At 47.0% G+C, this 21,520-nt stretch overlaps 2 protein-coding genes across 6 annotated transcripts; one reads left to right on the plus strand and one right to left on the minus strand.

Moving 5' to 3' along the window:
• Positions 1-5,417: 5,417 nt before the first annotated feature.
• med16 (mediator complex subunit 16) lies at positions 5,418-17,070 on the plus strand. Of its 4 annotated transcripts, XM_061296746.1 has the most exons (17): positions 5,418-5,575; positions 9,843-9,920; positions 10,008-10,158; positions 10,261-10,368; positions 11,040-11,209; positions 11,274-11,555; positions 11,625-11,774; positions 12,156-12,261; positions 12,325-12,480; positions 12,553-12,782; positions 13,124-13,330; positions 13,411-13,621; positions 13,696-13,829; positions 13,887-14,079; positions 14,419-14,617; positions 16,733-16,816; positions 16,880-17,070. In XM_061296746.1, the coding sequence occupies exons 3-17, from the start codon at positions 10,014-10,016 to the stop codon at positions 17,004-17,006; spliced, it is 2,502 nt and encodes an 833-aa protein (XP_061152730.1). In that variant the 5' UTR covers positions 5,418-5,575; positions 9,843-9,920; positions 10,008-10,013; the 3' UTR covers positions 17,007-17,070. The 4 variants fall into 4 exon arrangements, with proteins under 4 accessions (XP_061152730.1, XP_061152726.1, XP_061152728.1 ...); XM_061296742.1 differs by having other exon boundaries at positions 13,696-14,079; XM_061296743.1 differs by having other exon boundaries at positions 5,425-5,617; positions 13,696-14,079.
• A 398-nt stretch (positions 17,071-17,468) lies between these two features.
• Positions 17,469-21,282, minus strand: wdr18 (WD repeat domain 18). Of its 2 annotated transcripts, none has more exons than XM_061296748.1 (10): positions 21,042-21,282; positions 20,378-20,488; positions 20,170-20,303; positions 19,933-20,074; positions 18,937-19,080; positions 18,685-18,749; positions 18,483-18,607; positions 17,964-18,121; positions 17,745-17,813; positions 17,469-17,673 (listed from the first exon to the last, which is right to left on the minus strand). In XM_061296748.1, the coding sequence occupies exons 1-10, from the start codon at positions 21,249-21,251 to the stop codon at positions 17,545-17,547; spliced, it is 1,287 nt and encodes a 428-aa protein (XP_061152732.1). In that variant the 5' UTR covers positions 21,252-21,282; the 3' UTR covers positions 17,469-17,544. The 2 variants fall into 2 exon arrangements, with proteins under 2 accessions (XP_061152732.1, XP_061152731.1); XM_061296747.1 differs by having other exon boundaries at positions 17,469-17,700.
• Positions 21,283-21,520: the final 238 nt, after the last annotated feature.

Raw genomic sequence — 21,520 nt, forward strand, 5'->3', positions numbered from 1 at the left:
ATCCTCATGAATGGGTGTGCGTATGAGTGCGAGTGAGAGGTGTGTTCTATGGAAGAAATCAGTCATGGAGAATGTTCTGGAGGCTGTTGAGCAATAATAGGGAAATTGTGAAGTGGATGATGGTGTGTTTAAGTTGGTTGGAGAAACTAAGATGAGCAGTGTGTGGAAGTAGAGAAAATAAGACGTGTGTGGCAGGAAGTGACTAGAACGGTGGCTTGGTAGGACGAGAATAAGAGACGGCAAATGTTGTGTAGAAGAAAAATGTCGAATGTGACAATGATGAAGGGGGCAACAGCAAAGTTGGCCTGCCCTTTGAGAAGGTGAGACTGATAAGCGTGCCTGCGCTTGCGCGTAGCCGCGGGGCGGGACTGTCCGCATGGGCCTGTGCTATGCTCGTGTGGGCGGTGGGCCGGCATCATGATTGTTGCAGGAAATGGCCAGCCTGTGACCAATCAACATTGATGCTGCGCCCCCCCCCCTCGCACGAGGGGTGCTACGGCTGCGGACGAAGCAGGGAAAGTGTGAGTTTCTCAGAGAATGTTTGAATATTTGGAGCAGGGTGATGCTTGACAATGTTTGCATTAAGGATGAAAGGCACTGATGAAAAAAAAAAAAAAAGAGTATAACCAAAATGTCAGAGGAGGATGACGTTTGCGCAGCGTTGTTTGTTGGTATTGTTTGTGAGCTGTGTCTCTACTGTTTTTGTGTTGTCTGTGTGCTGTAGGTGTTATGTGTTAAAAGGGGGAAATTGGCTAATATAGGTGCAAAAAAGAATACTGTAGTCACTGAAGTCTATCTGATTTGCACCGCAAAACAAAAACGACTTTGTAAAAATAGGAAGTAAAAAAAAGGAAGCAATTAGTTTATGGGCAGAAACTATATTAATGAAACTTAATTAGAAACTAGCATTAAGAAAAGGAATTAATGCCTAGCCTTGATGAAACAAAATTTGAGAGATGGAAAGAACTTGCTTTCTGGAATTGGATGAAGAAAAATTATAAAATAATGACATTTTGAAGCTAAATTTAAAGGGTATAGTCAATTGGTTGTGTCAAGACTTTTAAGTTTTTACATTTGAAAATAAGAGAGCGATCGAGTTGAAGTTAAGAAACAACAACAATTAACTATTATATTAATCTACTGACGGTTATTTTGTTGATTTTTATCTTTTCCAATTAGTGGATTGGTTTGACACCTTGAGGAAGGAAAAAATTAGGATGTGGAACACGGGTTTAGACAACCAGTTACTGGGACACTGAGAAGCATTTTGGAAGGTGTGTCAAATTGAATGGAGATGAAATCATATGTAGTAATACAACACTTTACGACATATGGATTCCCTAAATTGTACTATTGAGTTACATAAAACATACATTTGGATTTTTATTCAAATTGCTAAGATTCTTGTGATAAACTATGAGAAAATGATTGAAAAGAAACTACAACTAAGCTAGTAGCAGTCCAATTGCCACGAAAAATAGCTATATGCACGTGTGCAGGGCACACACGAGACTGATAAGGTGCCAAGACGTAACAAGCTTGCAGACGGAACTGCATAGCTGTAGTGTAAAAGACGCTTCAAATTTTATACACAGAAGAAGCAGATTAAATTACTGAAATATTTTTAAAGATGTGCAGCGACAAAATCCATCGACTGAAATTCAATTATGGACGAAAAGAGGAGCAAGAGTGGAGAATAGTATCTATAAATGACCAGAAGACTGACCTATCCTCCAAAAAACCTATACAAGCGGGCAGCAATATTGAGCCATGGTTGTGTGTCGCATGGCTCAAGAGGAGGGATAATGGGGCAGTTCAGTCAGCTTTATACAACATATGAATTTGATTCATATTCAAAACGTTTATAAAAAAAAAAAAAAAAAAAAATTGTAGAGCTTGTTTAACATGTGCTTAACACAATCCACAGGGTTATAATGCCTGGTCATAATAGATGCATTCTAAAAATGGATTGAATTGGCTTCAAAATAAACACTGAAGGCCTTAACAGTGGCAAAAACGTTATGTAAAGAAATAATTGTTTGTCAACAACTGCTGTAGATGTTAAAGAATGGAATCAATATCTCGAAAATGAATGTGGATAGTTTGTTTACTGATTGTGAAATGTGCGACAAAGTGTTCTATATAATATCCGTTGAATGGAAGAAAAAGAAAAGAAACCATTGCTTTTAGAGAATGTAGTCAACCAAAATTGTATATGTACCGACATGCCAAGATCTGGGAAAAAGCTGGAAAAAACAAAAACACAATATCTTTAAATTTGAGAGGCGACGATGATCTGACTGAAATTGATGCAATTAGAGTCCCCAGAGGAGTTCCTGATTAATAAGAATTAATTGACCAAATTGAAGCGGGATGGGAGTCCTCCATTTGCTGCTGGTGGACGATGAACAAGAACGTTGACAGGATAAATTACATCCATTGCAATATGCAGAAATTGGGCAAACGGACACAAGCGGGACTTGAGGCAGTGCACGAACAGCTAGCCACGCCTTCCCTAATGTCAATCCAGAACCGCAATGCTCTTGTTATGTTGTTGTCTGGGAAAGGAAGGGTCTGCGCAATGTTCAGGGAACAATGCTGCACCTTCATCCAGAATGACACCGCCCCTGATGGGAGCCTGACGAAGGTGATTGATGAAAGAGCACAACAAGTGGATGACTGCTTTTGGGAAGTATAAAGCCCTTGTGTCCTCAATTACTGCTACACTCACCTTGTGTGGCTGTTGTTGTATTCCGTGTCTCCGTGCTCTGTTTAATCGTCTTATCACTACAGCAATCTCGCCCATGGACGACAAGATGGCCCGGGGATGCCTAATGTCTGAACAGCAACATGTTGATGATAACGATGATGATGATGCAATTTTTGCACTTGAGTTTACAGACTTTTTCCCAGATCTGTGTGTTTCCGAATAATGATGTCGCAACATTTATCCTTTTTTGGTGTAAACTTATTTGTGCTCATACTTGTGATCCGACAACCGAAAATCGAGAGAAGTGGTTGTTCTTTGGTAATATAAACATTGAGCAAATATGGGATAAACAGGGGGGAAATGTTGGAATAATCTAAGTAAAGCCTTGTCATTTACGAGTTTATGGCTTTCCTTTTATCTACGTTCTTCCTCTTTAGTGACAGGGATGTCTTTTGATCACTGTCAGCCATATGTATCCTTCGTGTCCTTATGTTATCTGTGTGTTTTTGTACCTGTAAGAGGCCTTCACTAACAATGAGCAGAGCTTATTTGCATATAGGTGAAATGTTCTTATTTGGTTGAAAGAATTTCCATTCCTTTTAGTTAACTGTAGGTTTGGTTCATAGATTGTTGTTGATCAGAACTGGTTTTCTTTGTTAAGTGTTAAACACAGTTTGAAGTGGTTGCGTACAAGTTATCCCATATTTACTCAAGTCTTGTTCAAGTGTTTAGGACAAGTCACTCATTGTTATTGCGTGTTAATTTACTAATTAGATAAAGTCTAGCCAAGGTTTAGTTGCATTGTTCCACAGGAAAGTGGCAATTGAAGTTATCTGATCTCACTCGCGGACGACTCGGCCAACAACTGGAGAACAACAGATGGACAAACTCTGCGGGGGTTACAGGCCGACAATGAAGTGCTAGTTCACACCACACTACATTCCTTAGCTAATCAACGTTGCTACAGACACAATCTTCCCTCCCTTTGGTGTAGCAACGCCTCTGTAACCAGCGCAACCAAAACATTAAATAGAGGAGCACGTGGAGGGAGAACTCAGAATTGATGGAGATTGTAACTGAGTTTCCTCTCTCTATCGTTCTCCTCGCGAGTAAACCTGTTCTGGTTCTTTTCTCCTCTTCCTTCCAGCGTGTGGTTAAATGTCTGATGGTATTTAGACCTGACAGACTTGAAAAGAGAGACTATAAGTTTGTTTGTTGTTATATGTGAGACAACTTGTATTAATGTAAAAAGAAAAAAAATGTTTTTGTATTCTAAACAAAGGAGGAATATGTAGTATTGCTGTTGTTATGTTATCGCGAGAACAGCAAATGACTAGAGAGCGAGCAAGGAACTAGCAGCTAACAAGAAACGGACATGTGGAAATAAAGGAGTTGAAGTTAAATACTGGTTTATTGAGGAACACAACGTTTAGCATCGATGCCAACAACAAGGCACCAGCTCAGTGAGTGGCCTAGTGGTAAAGTGTCTTCCCTGAGACTGGAAGGTTGTGGGTTCAAACCCCAGCCGGGTCATACCAAAGACTATAAAAATGGGACCCATACTTAATATATTTGTATTTATTAATTTGAGTTAAAAATGACAATGCATAATAATTAAATGCTGACACGACAGCAACATAAGAAGTGTTCATTAAAAAAAAAAAAACCAGGCACGTTTTGTGATGAAATCATCAATAACGAGAATGATTTGAGTGAATGACTGAGAATGAATTTCAGTTCTGAAGGCTCCTTTTGTCCGAAGCAAGTTACAATTTACAGGTGGTGGGAGGCCTAAAATTGTAACAGGAGCTCTGTTAGAATGTCAACCCGTTAGAATAAATCCCTCGCCCCCATATCAAAACGGTGAGCCCAAGCTATCAACTGACTTTTTCTCTGCCGTCTTGGGGTTCTTTTCAGGTACTGTGGCAAATTTGCCTTCCTATAGGCCAGTGCTTCTCAATTATTTTCTGTTACGCCCCCCCCCTAGCAAGAAGAAAACTATTCGCGCCCCCCCTCCCCACCGTGACTATCCTAACTTGTCTTGTAAGTCGTAAAACGTTGCACTGTCGCAAACGTGACAGAAGTAACAATGAGAGCGCCACTGCCCCCTGCTGTAGTGAACGCGCAATTACACTTTATTCTAGTACTGCCAAAAAAAAAGCCTGTTCCCCAGGGTCACACGCGCCCCCCCAGGAATAGCACCGCGCCCCCCAAGGGGTGGCGCGCTCCACTATTTGAGAAGCACTGCTATAGGCAAAGTTACAGAGAGGTTCAAATTCTCACAACAGCAGCCCTGTTAGAATAAGTACCGCCCTTCCCCTGCCGCGGGAGCGCGCACGCATTGAGTGGAAGGAGGAGGTGCGTTCAGTGACCAATCATACAGTGGGAACACTCATTGAATTCACAAAAAAGCAATGAGTCCAATGATGAGTGCTCCCAGTGTGCATATTGATGCTATTGAATATTTTGAGAGGTGTTCGGCTGCGGATGTATTTGTTTTTTGAACACCCGAGTAGATTTACCTACACCGGAATCTAATCCACCACTTCTGCAATGTGCGCTGTGCGGCCCAAACTAGACATTGTATGTTTTTTTTCATTTAATAATTTCTGCATTTATTATCATTTATAGACCATTATGTCTATTTCGATTGATAGAAGAAAGTACAAAATAATTTTCATATTAGCTCAGGCGCATCAAAGGACACCGATGTGGGCTTTGGGGTCCTGAGCTTTTGGTTCTCGCGATGAGCTCAAATGCTCCAATGTGTCCGCGAGATTTGTCTCGGATTATCTTTGGCAATGTGACTAATTGTGGCTATAAAATTCAATAGCATTGATACATCAGGCATTTGTCTAAAGCGAGGTACGTGTTCAGGTTTTTGTTGAAGACCACGCTGCATTCGAAGTAGGTGCACACAATGAATGAGACGTGCGTGAGCGTCGAACTCTCCTCGAATGGAGACGCTTTCATAGTCTCTTGCACTAATTTGATCATGGCATATTGATTCTCTTTGTGTTGAATGAACCCCAAAAGGCATTTTGCTTGCATCAGGCGGAATCTTCCCAAAATCCTCACTTTACAGGAGACAAAATGTTTGAGCAACAGTCAACATTTTAAGTGTGGTTTTACCGACTGTGTTGATTTGTGAAAAATGATAAAAATTCACTTGATTGTGACATACGTGGTGTCGGCCCAACGCCAGCGATTTGCGAATGTTTTTTACCTTGAAAAACAATGCTCAAGTAAATTTTTTTTACATGGCTATTACGGACTACACCAGAGGGGTATTCCAGAAAACGGGTTATGTGAAAACTGTTAACCCTGAAATGAGGGAAAACCTGAGTTATCCGTTCCAGAAAGAGAGTCGGTAACTCTGGGTCAGTTACTGCGGTAATTTACTCTGTGAACATAACCTGCTCGCAGGCAGGTTTACTATAAGAGACTCAGAGTTTCAACCTGTCTCCTCCCACACAAAAGAAGCGGTTAATCATGGATTGGCCATTAATTCAAAATCCAATCGACATGGAAGCCGTAATCATTCGAAACGCGAGAGAATCTTCCGACCCACCCAGATTAGATGTTTCATTATTTCTAATGAAACCATATCTTTTCGAGCGCTATTGCATTCTTTGATCAGTATAATTTATCTCAATAACCTTCTCCGGCCGTGGGATGCCTGATGATGTAGTGGTACACTCGCCTGTCTTGGGTGCAGGCGCGATTCCCACATAGCGCGGATGATCACTTATATCGGAGGAAGCTTGCATAGCACTACGTTTTTTTGGGTTTTTTTCAAATTACACTTTCTTTATAATAAAGAAAGATGCAGAGCATAACTTTTTTCTGTTGGCTGAGCAGAACTCAATGTTTGTTTCAAAATAGTATTTTAATGAGTGTTGGTGTAGGCTACAGCGTCACATTTTAAATGACTGGTGTACTTACCCAAAATTTCAAATTTGAAATTCACGCCAAATTCTCAGTTTGTTTTTCCCTTCTAATTTCTACATTTTTCCACCGATTCAACCCATTCCAACTTTCAACAGTTCATCTTTTGCCTACCTATTCCAAAACTTCCCACTTACCCAATATTCAGAAATTTCAATATTGAAATTCAACCAAATTCTGGGACCCATTGCCTCCCTGCTTGGCACTCAGCATCAAGGGTTGGAATTGGGGTTAGATCAGGGGTGGGCAAACCTTTTGACTCGCGGGCCGAACTGGGTTTTAAATTTGGACCGGAGGGCCGAACCAGGAGCAGATGGACGTAGTGTTTGTGTGAAGTAATATAAGCGACCTGTAAAGGTCATTGCATAAAAGATTTTTGCCTTTAGCAGGTAGTAAAGCATGGATATTCCAAACAAGTTTTTTGAAAACAAATGCATTTATTAACAGCATTAAAAAAAAAAAAAAAAAAATCACTAAGAAACTGCTATCAGTGATTCTCATAAAATACGACAGTTATTATGAATAACAGTCTCCATCACTTCAGTGCCTGCAGGTCAGATTAATGAAAGATCTTATGAGATCACATCAAACGGCAAACATTCTGACAAAATATATCATCTTGAAGAATCGGTGAAAGCATACACCCAAATAAAGTACCGTAATTGTCGGACTATAAGTCGCGGTTTTTTTCATAGTTTGGGTGGGGGGGCGACTTATACTCAGGAGCGACTTATATATGGTTTATTTTTTTCAAAATTTTTCAAAAAAACAAAAACAAAGTGAAACCGCGATAAACGAACCGCAATGTAGCAAGGGATTACTGTAATTTGAATTTCAAGTGACGACAGCAGCGCAACGTCGCGTCAGCAGCAGCTCGTCGAGTCAATCTTTGTCCTTTATGTAAACAACCGCCGCGTTGCTGACGCAGCATCGCAACAACACGTGAGCAACAACAGGCTGAACGATAGGTATGCTAACGTGACATAAACACAAACTAAGAGCTGAGAACGGCCCTGACGTAAAATTCAGAGTTATTCAAAAAACTATTACATAAATAACACGTTATTAAAACCATCTGCGTCACTCCAATTCATTAAATCCATCAATCGTCCTTTGTCAACAATGCGTGCGCGCCGCTGACGGCTCTTGCACTTTAAAATATTCCACAGGCCCATATAACGATATATAAATTATATATCAAATAACTATTATATAAGCAATAATGTTATCAAACTATCTGTGCACTCTAAATCATTAAATCCATCGATCAAATTCCTCGTCCTTTGTCAACATCGCCGCGCGTGCGCCCTGACGTCAGCCATGTGCATATTGATGCTATTGAATATTTTGAGAGGTTTTCGGCTGCGGATGAATTTGTTTTTTCCTGAACACCCGAGTAGATTTACCTACACCGGAATCTAATCCACCACCTCTGCACTGTGCGCTGTGCGGCCCAAACTAGACATTGTATGTTTTTTTTCCATTTAATAATTTCTGCATTTATTATCATTTATAGACCATTATGTCTATTTCGATTGATAGAAGAAAGTACAAAATAATTTTCATATTAGCTCAGGCGCATCAAAGGACACCGATGTGGGCTTTGAGGTCCTGAGCTTTTGGTTCTCGCGATGAGCTCAAATGCTCCAATGTGTCCGCGAGATTTGTCTCGGATTATCTTTGGCAATGTGACTAATTGTGGCTATAAAATTCAATAGCATTCGTGTATCCATCAGGCATTTGTCTAAAGGGAGGGACGTGTTCAGGGTTCCATTCCAACTTTCAACTGTTCATCTTTTGCCTACCTATTCCACAACTTTCCACTTACCAAAAATTCCAAATTTGGAAATTCACGCCAAATTCTCCAAAATTTCGATTTTGAACTCTAATTTCTACATTTTTCAACATATTCAACCCGTTCCAACTTTCAATTGTTCATCTTTTGCCTACCTATTCCACAACATTCAGCACGTTCAAATCACATTCGGTGCGATTCTCGACGTTCCCAAAATTGCTTAATTCAGAAATGTCCCCTTGTCACATTTAAACTTTCCGCAAAGTTTCACAAAAGTTTGTTTTTCACCTCTAATTTCTACATTTTCCATTCCAACTTTCAACTGTTCATCCTTTTCCTACCTATTCCACAACTTTACATTTACCAAAAATTCAAAATTTTCAATTTTGAAATTCACGCCAAATTCTCCAAGATTTCGTTTTTCAACTCCAATTTCTAAATTTTCCAACCGATTCAACCCATTCCAACCTTCAACTGTTCATCATTTTCCTACCTTTACCACAACTTCCCACTTACCAAAAATTACAAATTTCCAATTTTGAACTTCACCACAAATTCTCCAAAATTTTGTGTTGCACTTCTATTTTCTACATTTCTCAAGTAATCCAACTCGTTTTAACATCATTCGGCGGCATTCCGCAAGAAGTCATTCAAAGTCTTTGCCTTCACACGCAATTTTTATAAAAATTTCCTTTTGTAGTTACTATTATTATGCATGTCTTTAGGAAGTGGGAGGAAACCAGAGAAAAGCCACGCAGGCACGGGGAGAACATGCAAACTCCACACAGGGAGTGAATTGATCTTGCATCCTCTGAACCTGTGAGGCAGACGTGCTAACCAGTGCGTCAGTTGACCTATTTAATTATTAAAATATTAATTAGTATTTATTTTATTATCAATTATTAACCTATCGATTAAACTTTCTCTTTTGTTATCGTTTTTGTGGTGTCCGATGTTTATATTGTCTATCTGTATTGACCCCCTGGGATCAATAAAGTGTCGGTCGGTCGGAATTTTCACTGTTGATTCCGTATTCATACATTTAACATAAATTTCCAAGCATTTCTACATTCTCTGGCAGGCAGGGGTTATTTCTATGCTACTGGGTGTGATGCTTTCATATGAGGTCAAATATTTTGCTACTGTTTTTATATATTTTCTGAACATGTATTGGGCAACATCAGCTGTCTGGCGTACGTCTGTCCATCTTAAACTTCCTTTCTCAAACTTACAATGTGTGCCTCGGCTCAATAAAGGTTGGCAAGGGTTGGGAATCACCCAATGAATGACAAATATGAGGCACAGACGAAGGGTCTCCTCAAATAAAGTTGACATAGTCGCGCCGCCAGTGAAAGCCCTCCCTCAGATTGTGTGGTGTACACACCGCAGGAGCGGAAATTGAATCTCCCGAGGAATGACAGTGGGGAAAAAGCGGCCGATCCACATCTTGGCTTCTCCGTGTACTTGGTGAGGGAGCCTCGGTGCGACTGTGCGGCATACTCTAGGCGCGCCGGAACCCTCCAGTTGATGTTTTGTTTGACGCCGGTGTTTCAGGGCAGCATGGAGTTGGCGTACGTATGCGATTGGGAGAGGCACCCCAAAAACACCCACTGCCCCTCCAATCCCCTGATCTGCTCCTGGTCCTGTAGAAACCTGGTGGCCTTCACCACTGACCTAAAAGATGACGGGGACGGTGGCGAGCCAGGTAGGGACGCGCATGCACTTCCTCTTAGCCAAGAGCAGCATCCGACGTTCGGTGAGCACCTCAGCCACTATTCTGTTCGGTTGACTGCTTGACGCATTGCAGATGTCAGCCAGATGATCCACATCATGGACACGGAGCATCCCTGGGATGTGTACTCCATCAGCTCGGGCCACGCTGAGGTCATTTCCTGCCTGGAGTGGGACCAGTCAGGTCAGGTGACAAACGCCAAAGTCTTGCGCAACGTGACACATTTTGTGCTTGTCATCATATTCGGGAGACCCAACCTCTGAAAGGCAGCTCAAAGATCAACTCATCGTACAGGTGGCAGATTGGAGCAATTAAACAACAACAAGACGGGAAGGCGTGAAGACTTGCAGTCACGGCGTTCACAACACATCGTTCATAACTTCCTAGTCACCAGAATTAGCAGTGTTCCAACTGACGGTCTGACAACGCGCTGAGAGAGAGAACGCAGCAAGAATAAATAAAATAAAAATGGATGGCTTCCAGTGAAAGGCAGTGTGTTGTCGTGTCCCAAAAAATAAAATACAAACACCTTCAAATTCCACTGCCAGAGTAGAACTTGATCCTTTGGCAACATATGTATCTCCTGGATGCTCTGGTTCAGTCTCCTCTGTCAGCCGAGTAATTTTCTTTCAAAATTCAATAAGCTCGTACAGACCCAAATTCCGAGACGTGGCCGTATCCTCGTTGTGGTGGCTCGAACAACTCGAGCAAAGACTTTTTGCACAAACGCGATCATGAGCAGCGGCAATCCACCTTGTTCTCCTCAATTTCTTTGTTGCCAATGATTTTTCAGGGCATTTGAATAGCCTAGGCGTGTGGGTGCCTGTCTGAACAGGTATCCGTTGGCTTCGCAGGCTCCAGACTGCTGTCAGCGGACAGCGACGGGCACATCAAGTGCTGGTCCATGTCAGAGCACCTGGTCAACAGTTGGCACAGTGTTTTGAGCAGTTCTGTTGAGGGAGATCCAATCGTGGCGCTGAGTTGGCTGCACAACGGCGTCAAATTAGCCCTGCACGTGGAGATGGTATCCGCCCACCCGGCGCCACCACATTTCTCCTTGCTCCGGCAGTCAACCTGTTTGTTTGCAGTCGGGTTCCACAAACTTTGGTGAAAAGTTCTCCCGGGTCAAGTTCTCGCCATCCTTGACCCTGTTTGGCGGGAAGCCAATGGAGGGTTGGCTGGCGGTGACGGTCAGCGGCCTGGTCACCGTGTCACTGCTCAAACCCGGCGGCGCCCTGCTGACGGCCAGCGAGTGTCTGTGTCGCCTGCGAGGACGCGTGGCACTGGCTGACATTGCCTTCACGGGAGGTGGCAACATCGTGGTGGCCGCCACCGATGGCAGCAGTTCTTCGCCCGTCCAGTTTTACAAGGTGCCCCGCTGATGCTGGCGACTGGCTCACAGGCGGTGCCTGACGCCGTGTGTGTGTGTGTGTGCGCAGGTTGTGGTGAGCGTGGTGAGCGAGAAGTGCCGCATCGACACCGAGCTTCTGCCCTCCTTGTTCCTGCGCTGCATGACCGACCCGCTGAGGCGAGACAAGTACCCCGCCGTCACCCACCTCAAGTTCCTGACCAGAGAGAACTCTGAGCAGGTAACTGAGCTCGCTGACTTGACGGCCATCTTGGAGTCTCATTTGGCGGCCGCTGGAGTCTTGAGTCGAAAAGCGTGCCGCCAGGCATTTTTTTTAGCTCCCTCCAACTGGCGTGCGAGCCATGTGGAGGATTTAGCATTGACAAGACGTTTGCGCCACGTGCGGAGGCGCAAATGTCAAGTTTGAAAGCAAAGCAGTAGGAAGCAAAGGCGCCCTCTCACTCCTTCCTCATTGAGCAGATCAAGAGGCTGGCAGCGATGCAGAAGTGATGCTCATTGGCTGGGAGCCAGGCTCCAGTCTCATCGACACAAAACCGCCACGCAGCTCTTTTTCAAAGATATATCTTCGAGAGGCTGAGCTGCCGTCTCGTGTGCCCTTCAGGTTCTGCTGTGCGCGTCCAACCAGAATGGCAGCATTGTGGAGTGCTGGTCGCTGAGGAAGGAGGGGCTCCCTGTCAACAACATCTTCCAGCATCGATCGCCTGTTGGTGAGTCCTGAGCGCCTTTGACCTTTTGATCTGGGTCGACACGGGCCACTTGTGACCTTCCAGTGGGCGAGAAGCAACCCACTATCCTCAAGTGGAGGATCCTGACCACCACCAACGACCTGGAAAGAGTGTCGGCCGTCGCCCTTCCCAAACTGCCCGTTTCCATCTCCAACACTGACCTGAAGGTAGCGTCGGACACCAAGTTCTGCCCCGGACTGGGTAAGTGCGGCAGACCACCCACCGCTGACGGCCGCCCGCGGCTGACGGCCGCCCGCCACTGTGCTGCTTCAGGTCTGGCTCTGGCCTTTCACGACGGCACCATCCAGATCCTGCACCGCCTATCCCTCCACACAATGGGCGTCTTCTATGGCGCCGTGGCTGGCTGCGGTGGACCAGGGCAGCGGCCGGGAGACGAGTCGGCCGTCAAACGGCAAAGAACTGGGGCGCCCGGCCTCCATTTCAAGGCCTTGCAGTTTTCCTGGACCTCGCTGGCCCTGGCCGGAGTCGATAATCATGGCAAGGTGAAGGTGCACGTGTGACACGTCTTTGTGGAAGCTAAGATAATGAAAGCTAACAAAGCTGCTCTGAAAGCAAATAAAAAGCATCGGGGTGACTACAAAATTGCAAAGGAAATGAAATCTCATCATCATGCCATTTCTCAACCTATTCTAACCTTGGGGGGGGATGTTTTGGCGGCGCGAGAGAAAAAGCCAGATTTGCTGCAAGGCGTAAGAGGGGTTGGCTTTGCGTTTTGTTGCGAAGAAGCTTTTGCAACGTCTGTCGGTCTGACACACGGCCGGGCTTGCTCTGTTTGCTCTTCGCCATTCGACAAGTCATGACGAGTTATGTGACTGGTTGTCAGCTGCACATGCTGAGAGTGTCGCCATCGATGGGTCAAGTGCTGGAGATGAACACCACGCTGCGCCATCTGCTGTTCCTGCTGGAATACTGCATGGTGACAGGCTATGACTGGTGGGATGTCCTCCTGCACGTGCAGCCCGGCATGGTCCACAACCTGGTGGACAAGCTCCATGAGGAGTACATGAGGCAAAACCAGGCCCTGCAGCAGGTCCGTTGCTGTGCTCGCCGCTTACTCGTTGATGCTCCCCTCCTCCGTGTGAGCCTAACGCGTGGCGGTCGGTGTTGCAGGTCCTGGCCACGCGCATCGTAGCGGTCAAGGCGTCGCTGTGCAAGCTGTCGACGGCCACAGCGGTGCGAGCCTGTGACTTCCACGCCAAGCTTCTGCTCATCGCCATCAGCTCCACCCTTAAGTCTCTGCTCAGACCGCACGTCCTCAACACCCCCGACAAGAGTCCAGGAGAGCGCCTGAGCGAGATCTGCGCCAAGAACTTGGACTCGGGTGAGAAGGCGGCCCCACGCCAATTTCACACACGCTGGTGAGCTGAGCCAATAGGGCCGCCACTGTGTCCGCAGACATCGACAAGGTGATGATCAACCTGAAGACGGAGGAGTTTGTGCTGGACGGTGCCCCACTGCAGTCCCTGCAACAGCTCATCCAGTGGGTCGGGGACTTTGTCCTCTACCTGCTGGCCAATCTCCCCAACCAGGTGAGCCTGGGTGGGGGTGAGCGCTTGGGGGTTCAACCCAATCCGTTTCCTGTTCAGGGTTCGCTGGTGCGGCCTGGCTTCGGTTTCATGCGAGATGGAGCCTCTCTGGGAATGCTGCGGGAAATGTTGGTGATGATCCGAATCTGGGGTCTGCTGAAGCCCGGCTGCCTTCCCACCTTTACAGCCACGTCGGACAGCCAGGACAGTTTGCAACTGCTCTTCCGCTTGCTCACCAAGCTGTGGCTGTGCTGTAAGAACGTCTACCCGCTCGCATCAACACGTATGAACGGCCGGACTAAATATATCCAGTTTTCGGATGGGTCATAAAATGTATCCACTATTTTTGGATCGGTCGTAGAGCAGCCGTTATCCGGGTCTGCATCGCCCACATGAAGGAGCAAATGATGTCTATCTGTATTCACAATAAGCAACAGCGTCGGACAATTTGGCCACTTGCAGTCGCTGGCAACTGCATGTGGCCAACATTGAGAGAGTAAACAAATGCATTTGAGCTCAGCCTCAGCAAGGTGCTTTTGATGGGAGGGGAGGGATCATGCCACCATGTCTTAACGCACTTGCACGTTGGCAGGCCGAGACGACGCCCCCCCGCAGGAGCCCGACGAGAGCCTGATTGACGAGTGCTGCCTGCTCCCTAGTCAGCTTCTGGTGCCCGGCATGGATTGGCTGCCTGTCAACGACGGCGTCACTATCCGTCTGCAGGGCAAGCAGCCCGTCAGGCTTCACTTTGGAAAAGCCGCCTTGCTCGCCCCCTCAGATGCCCTTGGGAGGTAAGAAAGAAAGAAAGAGAGAGAGAGCGCCCGCGAAAGAAAGAGAGAGCGAGAGAGAGCGCAAACGAAAGAGATAGAGAGAGAGCGCGCGAAAGAGAGAGAGAGCGCGAGAGACGGACGGACACACACAAACGCACGCACGCACACACACACACACACACACACACACACAGAGGGACACACACACACACACACACAGAGGGACCCCCCCCCCCACACACACACACACACAGAGGGACACACACACATCGTCCCGTCGTGATTCAAAGCTGCCACCATCGTACCTGTGCCGAAGAAACCTGCTCCGTCCTGCTTCAATGACTACCGCCCCGTGGCACTTACGCCCATCATCATGAAGTGCTTTGAGCGGCTTGTCATGGAGCACATCCGATCCGTTCTCCCCCCACCATTGACCCCTTCCAGTTTGCGTACCGAGCCAAACGGTCCTCTGAGGATGCCATCTGCACTCTCCACTCGGCCCTCACCCACCTGGAGAGAAGGGACTCGTATGTGAGATTGCTGTTTGTGGACTTCAGTTCTGCCTTCAACATCATTGTGCCACAACGTCTCATCAGCAAACTTGACAAGCTGGGCCTCAGTACCTACCTCTGCAACTGGCTACTGGACTTCCTCTGTCAGAGGCCACAGGTGGTACGTGTTGGCGACAAAATCTCCGCCAGCATCACGCTGAGCACAGGGGCCCCCCAAGGCTGCGTGCTCAGTCCGCTGCGCTTCACCCTCCTGACGAATGACTGCACTGCAACCTACAGCGACAACCGCATAGTGAAGTTTGCTGACGACACGACGCTGGTGGGTCTCATCACCAAGGGAGATGAGACTCAATACAGGCTGGAGGTTGACCTTCTGACCACGTGGTGCAGGGACAACAACCTCCTGCTGAACGTCGACAAGACCAAGGAGATTGTTGTTGACTTCCGGAAGGGTCACACCCAACACCTGCCGCTGACCATCGACGGTGCTGTGGTGGAGAGAGTGAGCAGCGTCAGGTTCCTGGGGGTGCACATCAGTGAGGATCTCTCCTGGTCTACCAACACCGCATCACTGGCAAAGAAGGCCCAGCGCCGCCGGTACTTCCTGCTGAGACTCAGGCGAGCGAGCGCTCCTCCGGGCCGTCATGACTACATTTTACCGCGGCACCATTGAGAGCGTCCTCTCCAGCTGTATTGCTGTTTGGGGTGGCCGCTGCACTGACTACAACTTGAAGGCCCTGCAGCGCATAGTGAACACGGCTAGTAAGATTATTGGTGCTTCACTCCCCTCCTTGAAGGACATTTACACCTCCCATCTCACCCGCAAGGCGACCACGATTGTGAGTGACCCCGCTCACTCTTTGTTTGATCTTGTGCCCTCTGGGAAGAGGTACAGGAGCCTGCGCTCCCACACCACCAGACTCACCAACAACTTCATACTCCAGGCTGTTAGGATCCTGAACTCGCTCCCCCTTTCTGCGTAGCGTCCTGTACTTTGCGCTATGCTTACTGTCTGCTGTATGCACACTGGCTCAGTTTTGCTCTTATTTATTGGGTTATTTGTTTATTATTTATTCATCACTCATATTATTTACTTATTTGTTTGTGCCTTCTTGTTTCTATTTTGTGTCGTCTACTTGTATGTCTATCGTGTATGTGTAATCTCGTCACCGTGGGATAGAGGAAATGGAAATTTCTTTGTGTGTCTTGACATATGAAAGGATAGACAATAAAGCTGACTTTTGACTTTGACACAGAGGAACACACAGACACACACACACACACAGAGCCTTCATTCGGGCTCACGTGTATACTGGTTTTCCCCAAAATGCTTCATTTTATTTTTTTTCAAAACCTCGCATTTCCCAAGTGCAAGCCACCTTAAGACACAATTCTGCGTAACGCGATATATTACTATAACTATAGTACATCTGTGAAAAGTGTGTCACTACATGTGCGTGAAAATTCACCCTATTTTCAAATGTGAACTTTTGACTGCTGTCAATGACCATGACAGAAGATGAGTTGTTTCCATATTTTGCTTTTCATACACTCTTCTTTGAATTAGACATTGTGGGATGGACTTGTTAGACAAAAATGCTCGATTTGGCCATGTTTGTAACAGGAGCGCCGGCTGCCAGAGGACAGACAACCTCCGCTGTGTCCACATGGGCCTTTGTCCCACGGAGGAGAGCAAGGCCTGCACCAGGTGAGTCATGTTGAGACTTGGAAGGGGCGACGGGCAGACTCAACTCCCAGCTTGTCCTGGCAGGTGCGGCTGTGTGACCATGCTTCGATCGCCCAACAACAGCAATGCCATGAAGCAGTGGGAGCAGCGATGGATCAAGAACTGCTTGTGCGGAGGTTTGTGGCGCCGCGTCCCGCCCACGCTCGCCTGAAAGCTACCACTTTTGTCTACCTGAAACTCCTCTATTAAAAGATGACCCATTTCCTCACTTTGAACTGTCGACAAGAAAATCTTTTGAGTCCCCGGCTGGGCCAGCGAGGTCGGTCAACAGAAGTGTTTGAGGACATGCTCCGCCAACGTAGCCCATGGCAAAAATATGGCAAATGGTGATTTCCTAGGAATGCCGTCCAAATGGTCATTTCAAAATGGAAACGCTTGCCTCTGACATTTCAGGGGAAACAGCGGCCACATCTGACGTCCTCAAAGCATTGGCAAGGTGAACTTGCGGCAATTGGCTAACTTGAGTTGTGTCTCCGCCTGGAGAAAATTGAGGTCAGTTGAGGAAGCACGCCACCGACGGTCGCCCTCGCAATGAATGGCTTGCTGAGTGAGAAGCTGGCTTTTGTTGGGCCAAGCCAAGCGTCGCTCACGATGGGCAATCAAAGACAGTAGAGTGATTGACTGTTGATTTTATTGGCTCGACGCAAGTTGACCGACCGGAAGAGCTGTTCACAGAACAGGCCGGAGCTTCACGTGGCTTTTGTCAGCAGATGACTCGAAAAGTCGTACAAATCTTTGTTGACTTTCTTCAGGGTCCTAACTTCCTCCTCCAACTCGGCCACACGTGCGTGGCCGTTCTCGCCGTCTCCCAAAAGCAGCTTGGTAAGAAGAGCGACAGACGGCTCCTGAGAAGCACATTGGGCATTGAATGGCGTCAGTGCTCGCTTACCCTCTCGGTCACGCCGTTCATCAAGGTAGCCAGCTTATCGGCTTTCTGCAGGTAGGCTGGCTCTTCCTTCTGCCGAGCGCAAAAGAAAAGACACAGGCTCTGAGTCGGCTGGGAAAAATCTCAAGCGCCAGCCAAAGGGATGTTTTTTCGATGCTTGCGAGCAAAAATGACGCACTCGTGTCATGATGGCCACGCACGTCTGGCGTGCTACCAACGCACCTGAGCGTGGAGTCCGAGGCGGACGCACACTTCGCCTGACCAGCTGCCGTCGTTCTCCAGCCGGTGGCGGCTGAACCGCGGCAGGGGCACGGGGGGTCGCGAGTCGGGGAGGAACATGTTGGCGGGAGCCACCATGATGCTGGCATTGGTCACTGGGCCTGAACACAAACCAAGCGGGCAAGAGTCAATGCAAAGTCCGTCGGCCATCTTCTTTCACACAAGTGCAACGACGAAGTCGTCAGCAAGTTCCTCTAGCACTCTTTTCATCCTTAGTCGTTGGCTCAACCTGAGCCAACTGTCCACATTGCCAGTATCAGGCGCCCTCCTGTTAGTAAACCACACGGCGCCTTTTCTGTCCTCTGCCATCAATGGAAGACATTCGTTAGTAAACCGTGTGCATTGTCTGTCCTCTGCCATCAATAGAAGACATTTGCAAGCAATTGGCTTTGAAACAACGCTAAGCATTCTGAACAACAGCAGTCCTCGTCACCAGCTGACGCTTTTGGATGCAAGTGGCACCTTTGTGAGCGAAGCAACGGACGCATTGTTTGCTTTGGACGTCCCAGAGTCGCACTGACTCATCGTGGGATCCCGACACAAGGAGCGTCCCATCCATGGACACGGACAGGCAGGTGACCATCTTTCTGTGGGGAAAGAAGCACGCATGTCACCACCACAATTGCGTCGCATCCCGTCGATCCCACTGGTATTATTCGCTGACCTGTGACCCTTGAAGGTCCGCTTTGCGTCGGTGTCGCACTGGAACAAGTTATCGGCCAGCGCATTCTGCCGCAGACAAACCCACATGTCACTTCTTCAAATAACGGCCTCCTTCTCATTTGTTTGTGCATATTAAACTGCTGATTCAGCTTATCTTTTTATGGCTTCACTCGAGGCTCGTTAGCCTTTGTCCAAATACCCGCAATGACCTCGGGCAGGATTTGCGTGCACCCAAATAATGTCCTTGACTCACCTGAGTACTCAAAGAAACCTGGAAGATGTTTCCGTCGCTGCCGCCGCAAAACAGGTAGTGTTCGCAGGGGTCAAAGATCACAGACATGATTTCTACATCAAAGAGAACTGAGAGGAGGAGCTCTCCTGAAGACAGCTCCCACAGCTGCGCACACACACACACACACACACACACACACACACACACACACACACACACACAGCTTTCTTGAAAGATCTACAGGAGATGGATTTGACATAATGACTAGGGGTGTAAATCGCGGGTTTTGTCACGATACGATATCATATCAATACAAAGAACTACGATACAATATTTGCCGATATCTTAAAGCCTGCTGCGATTCATTCACGATATATAGCGATATAGTGCTCTACGATCGATATATATATTTTTTTAGATAAAAAATATAGAACAATATCCTGATTTATAACAATTCATACGCAAAATCAACAAGGTACTGCAAACTATTTATTTAGGAAATTACAAGAGTATTGTAGTATACAAAGTGCTTATTTTAACACTGAACTTTGATGTCGTGTTTTTTCTTTAAATGTGCGGCGAGATTTGTCCTCCCTGAATATTTGATCACCGCATGGCAGGATTTACAAACTGCACGTGTCTTATCCGTTGAGCCATCTTTTCTTTGGAATCCAAAGTGCTTCCAAACGAATGACTAAAGGGGAGCAAATTTCCTCGTCTTTTTGGACACTAGCCATAGCACCAGCCCAGGAGCCGCGTACTACTTGTCGACTCCCCTTTCACGTGCCTGCTCTGCTCACAACACAGCAACGCCGCGCGCACTGCTCCCGGAAAGAGGAAGCAAGCAACAATGAACTGTATTTCAAAATAAAGTCGCGTCTAATGTCCGAGGTCAAACACGGCGATATAAATCGATGTTTACGTTTAGCATCGATGTCAATAAATCGTAGAGCATTATATCAATTAATCGATGTGTATCGATGAATCGTTACACCCCTAATAATGACCTTAACTGACCTTTACTGTTTGGTCCAAGGACGCTGTGGCGACTCGGGCCTGAGCTCCCATCATGCCACAGTGGAGGTCTGTGATTGGCAGAGAGTGATGAGAGAGGATGTGCCGAGGCTCAGGGGCGTGGGTTAGGTCCACCTGTATCACACTGCATGTGTTTTGGGTGAAAGGTGGAGAGAGACTTTGGCTTTATCATGTCAGGAGTGACGCAAGTTCCAAACCGATGAGAGACAGCGCGGCTACCTGCTAAGACTCCACACCAAAACCACACTGTCTTTTCCGCCGGAAACAAAATGGCTGCCATCATCCGTAAACTTGATGCAGGTGACGTCCTGGTAGTGACGTGTGACCACGGACAGCAGCTTGCCTGTGGACACCTGGCCAATTGTTGAGCAGCATCAACCATGTCAACAATACGCACGTCCGGCGGTACCCGCCAACGGCAACCCACCTCCCACAAATACACCGCTTCGGCCACGCCGGCCCCCAAGAAAATGCCGTCTGCGGAGGCACTGATACACGTGACCACGCCTGGACAAATTATTTTCTGCTGAAGCTGCTCCTGCAGGAAGTTACAAACACAAAACAGGAAGTAGTGCACTCGAGGATGGCCGTTCAGCGTGTAAACAGCAGAACGGCATAGTACAAAGAAAAGACTCCAAATCGGTAGTGAAGCACTGTATGACTTTTTTTTTTTTAATGGCCCCCACTTTTGCAAGCTCTCTGGTGGCTCCAAACAGGAGATGCACGTACATAGCATAGCGCCCATGCTTCCCAATATAAGACTCGGTAAGTGCTTCCGAGCGGCAAGCATTTCCCCGAAGGTCGCCTGCCTTCAGTGTGCAAATCCGCATGACAAGAGGAAAACCAACAGCTGCGACAGCCACAAGAAGAACACAAGTTGTGGGCGGACAGAGCCGACAAGTCTTTTGTTATGGAACATTTCACCAGCTCGTTTCTTCTGTCGTCGCGTTTTCCTCCCCGCGCGATTCCTATTTAGATGAAGTGATTCTGTGCATTTGTGTGCGCGTCAGCGAATAGCGGAAAACACCGAGTACGCTCAAAGCAATCAAAGGGAAGCAGCTGAGATGTGTGGCTCGCCGCTCGGTCTCTACCTTCCTGTGGATCTCCCAGATGTTGATAACGTTTTTGGCCAGCTGCGCGGACAGCAGGTACTGGCCGTTGAGGAGGCACAGCGTTCGGGGCGAGCTGTTGCCGCCGCGGTACGAAAGCAGGCTGGAGCCGCTGTGCAAGTCGAACACGGACACGTTCCAAAACTGAGAGCTGGCGTCGCTGCTCACCACTACCTCCAACGGGGCCGACATTTTGCGCCTCTTCCAGGGGCTGTGGCGTCACTTCCGCCACTGGCGAAAAAGAATACCGTTTTTTTCCGTGTATAGTGCGCCCCCAGGTATAGTACGCACCCCTAAAAATGGCATGCTGATGCTGGAAAAAAGCTTGTACCCATGTATAATACGCACCCAATTTTTATGAATTTTTTAAAAAAAAAAAATGTAATTTTTTTTTTTTTTTTTTTTTTTTAAGTCCCAATGATCGTCACACACGCAGGGAGGCAATGGGCAAACGGGACAGC

The sequence above is a fragment of the Syngnathus typhle genome, linkage group LG14, assembly GCF_033458585.1.
Source record: "Syngnathus typhle isolate RoL2023-S1 ecotype Sweden linkage group LG14, RoL_Styp_1.0, whole genome shotgun sequence".
NCBI lineage: Eukaryota > Metazoa > Chordata > Actinopteri > Syngnathiformes > Syngnathidae > Syngnathus > Syngnathus typhle.

Bases quoted from the DNA above. Each gene is read 5' to 3' on its own strand.
- med16 (XM_061296742.1), top strand. From the start codon at position 10,014: ATGGAGTTGGCGTACGTATGCGATTGGGAGAGGCACCCCAAAAACACC. The intron at 11,556-11,624 runs GTGCCCCGCTGA...GTGTGTGCGCAG, and splicing joins CGCCCGTCCAGTTTTACAAG to GTTGTGGTGAGCGTGGTGAG. The intron at 14,080-14,418 runs GTAAGAACGTCT...GCACGTTGGCAG, and splicing joins CACCAAGCTGTGGCTGTGCT to GCCGAGACGACGCCCCCCCG.
- wdr18 (XM_061296747.1), bottom strand. From the start codon at position 21,251: ATGTCGGCCCCGTTGGAGGTAGTGGTGAGCAGCGACGCCAGCTCTCAG. The intron at 20,304-20,377 runs GTGGGTTGCCGT...ACAATTGGCCAG, and splicing joins AAGCGGTGTATTTGTGGGAG to GTGTCCACAGGCAAGCTGCT. The intron at 17,814-17,963 runs GTGCGTTGGTAG...TGCGCTCGGCAG, and splicing joins GCCTCGGACTCCACGCTCAG to AAGGAAGAGCCAGCCTACCT.